Genomic DNA, 10605 nt, shown 5'->3' on the forward strand with positions numbered 1-10605 from the left:
GACAAGAGTGCAAAGACCATAAAGTTGTCACCCGCATTTGGTATTGTAGGCACACCAATTCTTAGTCCAGCATTCCTCATGCCTCAAAAGGCTGGAATCCAAACCCAAGCCAGCACCCAAAGGCAGGGCGCACTTTGCCACGCACCGCCTCTGTGCTCTGGCTGCTCTCGAGGGGGAGAGAAAAGGCTTCCAGATGAGATGTGTGACTGGGAAACAAACTCTCTACCGAAGCTTAGAAACAATCAGCCCCAACGACCGTGGCAGAATCGTGGCTTCACACGGCCGTGAGAGTCCATCTTTTCCTCTCCCCCATATTTTAAAAGCAAGAAGCGTCATTTCAAAGGCTGGTCCACAGAATGAATTTCACTAGCGCGGGAGGCCGGGCTGGGAGGAACGGGTGGAGCCTGTCCCCTTTTGCCATCAGCCAAAGGAGCTGGCAGCAAGCGCGCTCTCCTCAGGCCATCCTTGTTACTCTCTGGGGTCCAGAGAAAGCTAGTCTTGTCACACTCCTTCAGAGGGGCTCAAGGTCAAGGGTCCTGGAACGCCTCTGGGTTCTAAAACAAAACAGATTCTGAAACAGCATGTTTCATACTGTCACCCGTGTCCACGTGCTATTTACTAAACTGGCTGCAAAGTGATGCACGCTAATCAAATAGCCGCACTGGTCAGGTAGCTCACGGTATAGCAAGGAAATCGGCAGGTAAGCAAATGACGAGCCGTCCCTGAGAAATACAACCAGCCACTCTCCAAAGAGGGACACACAATGCATGGGCAATCCGCACAGACATGATGCTTTTAAAAAGCTATATTTGATAAGATGGACATTACAAAAATGAATATCACACTTGCCTTGAAGGCCTCCAACAAAATCCAAAAGTAGAAACATATGCCTGCCTCAAGAATATCCTTTTCATTTGTTCTTTTCTTTCTTTCTTTCTTTCTTTCTTTCTTTCTTTCTTTCTTTCTTTCTTTCTTTCTTTCTTTCCTTCCTTCCTTCCTCCCTCCCTCCCTCCCTCCCTCCCTCCCTCCCTCCCTCCCTCCCTCTCTCTCTCTCTCTCTTTCTTTCTCTTGTGTTTTAAGGTAGGGTCTTGCTCTAGCCCAGGTTGACATGGAATTCACTATGTAGTCCCAGGCTGGCTTTGAACTATCACAGAGATCCTCCTACCTTCACTTCCCTAGTGCTGGGATTAAAGATGTGCAGCCAACAGAGATCGGGTGCACCAGGGCTTCCAGCCAGTGCAAAGGAACTCCAGATGCATGGACCACTTTGTGAATCTGGGTTTATGTGGCTACTGGGGAACTGAACTCCAGTCATTGGGATTTATGGGCAAGTGCCTTAACCACTTAGCCATCTCTCCAGTCCCCAAGCATACTCTTCAAAACTAAATACAATTCGATACATAATGAAACAAAAGTTACCAGAGAGGGAGGTATAAATCAGTCCAATGTGAAGAGCTACTCATTCCCACCTACAAACAACACACTGATAAACGGTGAGAAAGAACATTCCAGAGGCAATACTTTAACAAAAGGTATTTTAGCTATTAGGAGGTTGGGAAGAAAACTCTGAACTCTTTCTTTCTAGCAGAAGGCTAGAAGGGAAGTTTGGTTCAACCTGGAATACTAATTTATGTGATAGCAAGTTCATAATTCATTTGGAATGCCAGGTAATAGGAGAAAAGACACAACCAAGGTATCCTCTGGGAATCACTACTGAAGGATGTTAAAAGTGGTCATAACAGGCCTGGAGAGATGGCTTAGTGGTTAACCAGCGTGCCTGCAAAGCCTAAAGACCCATGTTGGACTCTCCACATCCCACACAAGCTGGACACATAAAGGTGAGGCAAGCGCAAGGTCGCCCATGCCCACTGGGTGGTGCAAGCATCTGGAGTTCCAGTGCAGAGGCTGAGCCCCTGGCATGTCAACTCTCTATCTCTCCCCTCTCCCTGTCTCTCTCACTCATTCTCTCTAAAAAAAAAGAAAAAGTGTGAACTCAATCCTAGTAAGTGGAAGCGGGTGAGAGGAGCTCAGTCTGGAAAGAGGATGGCCCACCCTCTGACACCAGCCTGGCCACAGCTGGAGGGGGGACAGCGGGGTTCACAGTGGCCCCAGACCGCCAGGTGTAGGTAGCTGGCGCTGTCAACAGCGGAACAGGAATTGTCTCTCGAAACTTTATTCTACCTCTTTCTTCTACCTGCACGTGTTTCTCCTGTCAAGGTCGTCTGTCACCACCACAGAACTTCAGCTGCTTCTGGCCTTCCTCACAGAGCCGCCAGGGCATCAGCAAATAGCTCGCCCGGCATTTACAACCAAGGGAACTCACTGGAGGAACCACTCTGGCCGGTGGCTGAAATCGCCATGGGCAGCAGGCTTTGGCCATGGTAAGGCTGGAGGCACAAAAGAGACAAGCAGAGCTGGGCGTGGTGGCACTCCCTGCACTCGGGAGGCAGAGGTAGGAGTAGACCTGTGAGTTCGAGGCCAGCCTGAGACTACATAGTGAGTTCCAGGTCAGCCTGGGCTTATAGCAAGCCCATATCTCAAAAAAAAAAAAAAAAAAAAAAAATTGTTTGCCAGATGCAGTGGCGCACGCCTTTAATCCCAGCACTCGGGAGGCAGAGGTAGGAGGATCGCCATGAGTTCGAGGCCACCCTGAAACAACACAGTGAATTCAGGTTAGCCTGAGCTACAGTGACACCCTACCTCAAAAAAACAGACAAAAAAGGGGGGAGGGACAAGCAGTGCTATGGGAGACAAGGAGGAAGCCCCCCGGCTTCTCCCCCTCCTGTCTTTTCCCAGCCCCTCTCTTCTGCCCTCCCGTCTCCTTTCGACTGAGCCCTGCTTAAAACCCAGAGGACACAGAGCTGAGCGCACAAGGAGGATTAGACGGGGACGAGTGGAATCCAGCGCTCCTTTTCTTTTCAGCCATCCTTCCTAGTCCCCAGTGTAATCTGTAATCCTATTATCTGCTGAGTAGCAGTTGCTAGCTGTCCCCCCACCCCCACTTCTGGGTTAAACATGAGATCGGAACTGAGGAGCTGGGAATACCTTGTTCAGAGCGACATGCAGCCAGCTGCGGCCGCATCTAGTGACCCGCTCCCATCTTGACCGACCTGGTCTTGGTCCTGAATCTCAAGGAGCTGAAATCAAAAGTCACCTCGCTGGGAGAACGTGAGAGAGCCAGTTGCTTCTTTTCCTTCTTCTCCCCCTCACTTCTCCTTCGCTTGTTCTTACTACCCTCCATTCCCCTCTGCCTCATCTCCTTGACCCCACCTTTCTTCACGTTTATCTCCATTTCCATTTCCTTCCACCTTTTGTCCAGTTATAGTTCCTTATGCTTACTTTCCACGTCACAGAGCCTCAAAAAATAAAAAAAAATTTAAAAAAAGACGTAGCAATGAGCCTTCAGGTGCTGGCTAATGACAAGTCACTTGATAGCATTCCCCGTTGGATGCTCCTTCATCAGTAAATGTCATGCCTGCCGTTACTCTCTTATTACTACTTGAATGTTGTTATGGGTTTCTTGAGCGGAGTAGACATGCAAGACAGCAGTACAAAATAGGACAAAATAGGGCTGGAGAGTCGGCTTAGTAGTTAAGGCGCTTGCCTGCAAAGCCTAAGGACCCAGGTTCGATTCTCCAGGTCCCATGTAAGCCAGATGCACAAGGTGGCACATGTGTCTGGAGTTCATTTGCAGTGGCTAGAGGCCCTAATGTGCCCATTCTTACTCTCTCCCCGCCTCCATTCTCTCTGTCTCTAATAAATAAATAGATAAAAATAAATCTTAAAAAGGCCAATGTACATTAGATGCATGCATGAAAAGAAAAACGGAAAAAATTAAGCCAGGTGTGATGGCACATGCCTTTAATCCCAGCTCTCGGGAAGCAGAGGTAGGAGGATCACAGTGAGTTGGAGTCCAGCCTGAGACTACATAGTGAATTCCAGGTCAGCCTAGACTAGAGTGAAACCCTACCTCAAAAAAATGTAAAAATAATAATAATAAAATTTAAAAATCAGTTAAAGAAAATATATTTGCCATCATTATTTATTTTGCTTTACCTGTTTATATGGCATGATTTCAAGTGTTTTTCAGAATTGTCTCCACAACATCTAGCAGGGAATCCAGTAAGAAAAGAAAAGATTAAGAAGGAAGTCAAGCCGGGCGTGGTGGCGCACTCCTTTAATCCCAGCATTCAGGAGGCAGAGGTAGGAGGATCACCATGAGTTCAAGTCCTCCCTGAGACTACATAGTGAATTCCAGGTCAGCCTGGACTAGAGTGAAAACTTATCTCAAAAAATAAAATAAAATAAAAGAGGAAAGTCAAAGGATGTGACACCAGAAGACCTGTTGAACCCATTTATTTACAAATATGCTGTAGCTCAATGGCAGCATGGGGATGTCCCTAAGTGCGTGATGCTGACCCCTTGCAAAGCCTCCATTCAACTTCCAACAGGTGACACTCTGACGAGGAGAGTGCCGTCTCCAGAATCATGAACTTCTGCCCTCCCCGTCTTCATGCAGAAGCAGCTATGACCCATCACAAAGGGGTGGTTCTTCTCTGACCTCGTTTGGAGATGGAACTTTTAACCAAAATAGTATCACCCCCAAACCCACTCTGACACAGCAACGTAAGTGACCACAGAGGGAGGCGAGCCCTATAAAAAGGGCAGATGAAGTGTCACAGTGTCCACCTCACACGAGGCACAAGCTCAGCCTGCCCCAGCTGACCAAGAGAAGCAGCCATGAGTCCCAGGAGGACCTCGTCTGAGGTGAGTTCTGCATCAATATACAATGCTCTGGTTGACTGGGACCAGGCCGTACTTCAGCAAGTGGTGTGAAAGGCTGGCCTCTGGCTATGAGACCCATGTGTGCTCTGTGGGTGGGATTGGAAACGAAACCTTTGGCGTATTTACCCAAGGCATTGTGCAGCATTTTCAAGAATAGAAACATAGCAATTTGAAAGATGGGATTGAAACTGAAAGATACCTGTATTTGAAGGCTAAACCACATCAGAAATGTGGCGTGATTCTTTGCAGTAAGAGAATGTGTATTGAAAGCTTGTTCTCCTGAGTAGAAAGGATTGGATATGACTGTGCCATGTCATTTTTCTTTAATTCACACTAAAGTGGGTGGCTGCTTTTGAGATCCTGAAAGCTACGGAAGCAACTTCTGCTTCATTGTTTCATACTATAGCCTTGGTACATCACAACTATGTACTCCTAGATTTATGAATCATTGTCCTTTAGAATAAATGAGATTTATACATTTAAAATACTTACCTTAAAAACTCTTTTAATGAGCCGGACATGGTGGCACACGCCTTTAATCCCAGCACTCAGGAGGCAGAGGTAGGAGGATCGCCGTGAGTTCAAGGCCACCCTGAGACTACAGAGTGAATTCCAGGTCAGCCTGGGCTAGAGTGAGACCCTACCACGTAAAACCAAAGGAAAAAAAAAAAATCTTTTAATGGAGCTGGAGAGATGGCTGAGCAATTAAGGCATTTGCCTGCAAAGCCAGAGGATCTCGGTTCGATTCTCCACAACCCACGTAAGCCATATGCACAAGAGGGCACAAGCATCTGGAGTTCATTTGCAGTGGCTGGAAGCCGTGGCATACCCATTATCTCTCTCTCTCTCTCCTTTCTCTCTCTCAAATAAATAAATAAATGAAAATATATTTAAAATAAAACTTTTAAAGCAATTTTATTATACCATCAAATCATGAAATTTTATTATAGAATCAATTCATGATAAGTTTACAAGGACCAGAAAATACACCTAAGAATGCATAAGGAGAGTTTGTTGTTATGTGGTGGTGGTGGTTGTTTTTTTGCTATAACCTTACCAACTTGCAACCAACCAATCCTTTCCTCCAAGGTTCGTATTTGACATTGCACAGGGCTCCTCAGAATGATAAGACTGGGAACTGTGATGCACAGGGACATTTCCTCCTAGAAAATAAAGGTCATTGATGGTCCCGTTGGCCTACCAATGATACATATACCAACAAGCTGAGGAGGCCATGCATGGCCTGAGACTACTAAACTCGCTGCCAGGCCTCAATCAAAAGAAGAATGTAGAAACCTAGGAAAATAAATCCCATTGTTTTAACACAATTTTGATCACCTAAGCAGTTTTTATTTGACTATTCTTAAAATTTAGCAAGGATCCTTCTGGGAACATGGCACGTTTCCTATGCTTATTAACACAGCCTGGGATCACCACAGTGGGTTAGTCAGCCTCAACCACATATGAATCCAGCATGCCATCTCTCTCTCTCTTTCCCATTCAGTTCCAGCCCCTGCCACTGCTGCTGATCCTGCTGGCTGTAGTGAAGGCAGGAATGGCAATGCCACCAAGTCCAGGCTGCCCAGAGGCTGAGGAGAAGGACTTCATCCAGAATGTAAAGGTGAACCTGAGCATCCTGAACTCCGTGAGTCCAAAAGTGAACTCCAGAAGGCCTTCTGACTACCTCAACCGATCCACCTCGCCCTGGAACCTGCAGTACGTAAGGACCCCAGACAAAATGTCTGCATGCCTCCCCATCCCCGCACCAGGCTTCCAATTAAAACACACTGAGCCACGCGTGGCGCCACACGTCTTTAGTCCCAGCACTCGGGAGGCAGAGGTAGAAGGATCACCAAGAGTTCCAGGTCATCCTGAGACTACATAGTGAATTCCAGATCAGCCTGGGCTAGAGTGAGACCCTACTTTGAAAAACAAAAACAAACCAACAAAAAAAAAAAAAAAAAAAAAAAAGCTGAGCAGGATCATCTTTTTTTTTTTTTCTTTTTCAGCCAGAATCACCAGCAAAACCTGGCAGGGTCATTGTGCTGGGTGATGATCCCAGACTTAGAGTCAACAGGCTTCCGTGATAGGGTACAGGATGCCCCCCACCCTATGACACCTAGCCTCTTAGAGTTCTCTGTCACAGATGACAAAAAATCAACACAAATTAATAACATTGATAAGAACTCAAGTGTCATCTTTATTTTTTTTTAAAATGGACATGTAGAGAGATATCTCAGTGGTTAAGGCATTTGCCTACAAAGCCTAACAATTGAGGTTCAATTCCCAAGTACCCACATAAAGCCAGATGCACAAAGTGGGGCATTCATCTGGAGCTCATTTGCTGTGGCTGGAGACCCTGGCACTATCCTCTCTCTCTCTCTCTCTCTCTCTCTCTCCCCCTCTCTCTCCCTCCCTCTCTCTCTCTTGCTCCAAGCAAATAAATAAATAATATTTACTTTTAAAAATGGGCATTGCTGGGTATGGTGGCATGCACCTCTGATCCTAGCATGCGAGAGGCAGAGGTAGGAGGATCTTCATGAGTTCGAGGCCAGCCTGGGACTATAGAGTAATATCCAGGTCAGCCTGGGCTAGAGTGAGACCCTACCTCAAAATAATCCCCAGAAACTAAAAATAAAAATGAGGCTTTATCATAGGGAATTAGTTTTAATTCTCTCTACCAGACCTACAATTTAAAGACCTGCTGAATATCACTTACTAGCTAGTTTGTTGCTTTTTTTTTTTTTTTTTGAGGGGGTGAGGTAGAGTCTCTCTCTAGCTAGTATTGTTTAATGCATGTCTTAAGAGAAGTGTATGGGGCTGGAGAGATGGCTTAGTGGTTAAGGTGCTTGCCTGCAAAGTCAAAGGACCTCGGTTTGATTCCCCAGGACCCATGTAGGCCAGATGCACAAGGTGGCACATGTATCTGGGGTGCCCATTCTCTCTCTCTCTCTCTCTCTCTCTCTCTCTCTCTCTCTCTCTCTCTCTCTCTGTCTCCCCCCATGTCTTTCTCTTAAATAAATAAATAAACAAATTAAAAAAAGGAAATGAAAAAAGAGAAGTATGGAAGCACTGGAGAGGAAGAAAACTTGAACCCCTTAGAGGAAGTGTTGTGTTGGGTGTTGCTCCCCCTTTTCAAGTTAAACAGACTTGCCCTCTATCCTCAGTAAACCTATGCTTGCTATGTCTTTGATATACTCAGAATTGAGAAATGCATTTTGATCATTTGTTTATTCCCATAAGCCTCAGTTATAAGAACCTGGTAGATTCATCTGAATACAGATTTCTTCTCTTCCCATTGCAAAAAAGTTAAAAATAAATCAAAAATTAAAGCAAATTATTTTATCCAGAGGGAAGGGTTCAAGGATGAGAACACTGTAAAAGGACTTAAGCTTTTGTTTTCTATCCTTTCTGTCACCTCTGGCTCTGTCTCATGAGCGTGCTCTCACTGGAAATTCTGAGACATTCCTCCTTTCAAACACAGATTTCATCAAGCCAGACATTATTCCAAGTATGCTCTTCCCTTGGTCTTTTCCCCCTCAACCAAAAGTTCTCTGGCCTGGCAAGGAGATGCACCCCTTTAATGCCAGCACTTGGGAGGCAGAAGTAGGAGGATCATCGTGAGTTTGAGGTCACCCTGAGACTACATAGGGAATTCCAGGTCAGCCTGGGCTAGAGTGAAATCCTACTTTGAAAATACCAACAAGAAAAAATGCTCTCTGAAAAATGTAACCTTTGTATGATGCATGAATCATGGTTGGTTTGAAAGAAAACAAGAAAACCTCACCAGTATCCTCTCTGCTATAACAATTCCATGAGCTTTCAAATCCAAGTTTTTGTATCTGTAAAGTCAGCTTAATGGCAGGAAAGGTGCAAGACACCTGATTTCGTCCTCAGCACTGCAGAAGAGAGGGGGACTATGGAATATGGAGACAGGCAACCCAAAATTTCTCCAAAGTTATGATTGGGGTCACTTAGAAATTTTGTAGTGCACATAATTTGTTGTTCTGTGAGCTTCCTCTCTTCATATATTCCTGTTTTTTTGTTTGTTTGTTTTCTTCCTTTGCCCGTATTTCACTTTCCTCCTGGTCTTTATCTTTCCCTCAGGCGCAATGAGGACCCTGAGAGATTCCCCTCTGTGATCTGGGAGGCAAAGTGCCGTCACTTGGGCTGTGTCAACGCTGAGGGGAAGGTGGACCACCACATGAACTCTGTTCCCATCCAGCAAGAGATCCTGGTTCTGCGACGGGAGCCTCAGAACTGTCCTCTCTCTTTCCGGCTAGAGAAGATGCTGGTGGCTGTGGGCTGCACCTGCGTCACCCCCATCATCCGTCATGTGGCCTAAGAGATACAGTCATAGCTGGGGCTCCCAGAAGCAGATGGGACCGGCTTCAGACCCTGAGCAACCCCCATCCTACAAAGACCCAGCCTTATTTGTCAGCAAACTCAAACCTAGTTCATGCAGCTGACTCCTGGTTTGAAGACAAGATCTGCATGGCCTGTGCCCCTCCCCGAGGAGGAGAGCTTGGCATGAGTACCAATTTGCTTCTTGTTTGCTTTTCTAAGGGTTTTAAGTTATTATGATATTTAATATGTCTTGAAATAACTTTGGGGCATAAGATTTTAGTTTAGTGAGTTATGTGCCTTATTATGTGTTTCTTTCTAAAGGAAACAAGATTTGATACTTGGCAATTTTATTATTTAAGAGGTAAAATTTATATTTATATGAGTTATTTATGGATATATTTATGTTCATTAAGTTTCTAAAGGAAGGTGAAGGTGTACGATGATTAGATCAGCCAAGAGAAGTCCTAAAGAGGATTAACTACCACTTGAATGTTTCTGAGATTTTTACTACACATGTAACTAAGATGTCCTGCTCGAAGTGCATGGTGTGGCTGAAAGGAGAAAAACACAACCTAGTTGCATGTTTATTAACTTGCATTTTTAACATATTGAGGTTTCATACAAGATAACAAGTCTAATTCTCCATTTTGTTAAAACCTTGTAATAATATCATTGTGTAACAAATAAAAGTTTGCAAGAAAATTTATTCCCTTATCCTATTTCATTAAAAACATACTCCCCTATATGAACCCATATCCAAAGACTTAACCACTTGAGGATCAAAAGTATAGTTATGGGCAGGAGAGATGGCTTAGCAGTTAAGGTGCTTGCCTATGAAGCCTAAGGACCCAGGTTTGATTCCCCAGGACCCATGTAAGCCAGATGCACAAGGTGGCGCATATGTCTGGAGTTTGTTTTCAGTGGCTGAAGGATCTGGTTTGCCCATTCTCTCTCTCTCTCTCTCTCTCTCTCTCTCTCTCTCTCTCTCTCTCTCAAATAAATAAACAAAAATATTTTTAAATCAGAGCTAGGTCTGTGAGGCTTTCATCTATACCAAACATAGATAGAATTTTCTCTTGTTATTGTCCCCTAAACAATGAAGTATAGCAGCTGTTCACATTGTGCTGATGTTGTGTGAGGCTTTATAACTACTCCTGAGATGACTTGCAGAAGTGTCCAACTTTTGGACATTGTGACAGAATCCTGTCATCTACACATATGTTGGGTCCCAGGCATAAGTATCCTAGGACGATGCGATGTACAGTCTACAAGCTAGACATTCCTAACAGCATATGAAACAATGAGTGTGGGTCACATACAAATACTACCAGTTTAGAAAAGACAGAGCGGCTGCTGAATTTGGTGTGGGGTAGTGGCTATCCTATTACAAGGCCCTCAAAGATGCTGAAGGACATCTGTACTCCAGCTGACTCGCTCCTCTGTTTAGAAGAGCACACAGAGCATGCTTCTGAA

At 45.0% G+C, this 10605-nt stretch overlaps 1 protein-coding gene across 1 annotated transcript; it reads left to right on the plus strand.

The window, feature by feature from the left end:
• Window positions 1-4740: 4740 nt before the first annotated feature.
• Il17a (interleukin 17A) lies at window positions 4741-9346 on the plus strand. Its single transcript, XM_045156972.1, has 3 exons — window positions 4741-4767; window positions 6290-6501; window positions 8893-9346. Exons 1-3 carry the CDS (start codon window positions 4741-4743, stop codon window positions 9128-9130), a joined length of 477 nt encoding a protein of 158 aa, XP_045012907.1. The 3' UTR covers window positions 9131-9346.
• Window positions 9347-10605: the final 1259 nt, after the last annotated feature.

The sequence above is a fragment of the Jaculus jaculus genome, chromosome 8 (assembly GCF_020740685.1).
Source record: "Jaculus jaculus isolate mJacJac1 chromosome 8, mJacJac1.mat.Y.cur, whole genome shotgun sequence".
Classification (NCBI taxonomy): domain Eukaryota; kingdom Metazoa; phylum Chordata; class Mammalia; order Rodentia; family Dipodidae; genus Jaculus; species Jaculus jaculus.

Excerpts from the sequence above, each read along its gene's own strand:
- Il17a (XM_045156972.1), top strand. The coding sequence starts at position 4,741 with ATGAGTCCCAGGAGGACCTCGTCTGAG. Across the intron at positions 4,768-6,289 it reads CCAGGAGGACCTCGTCTGAG|TTCCAGCCCCTGCCACTGCT; the intron begins GTGAGTTCTGCA and ends TTTCCCATTCAG. Across the intron at positions 6,502-8,892 it reads ACCTCGCCCTGGAACCTGCA|GCGCAATGAGGACCCTGAGA; the intron begins GTACGTAAGGAC and ends TCTTTCCCTCAG.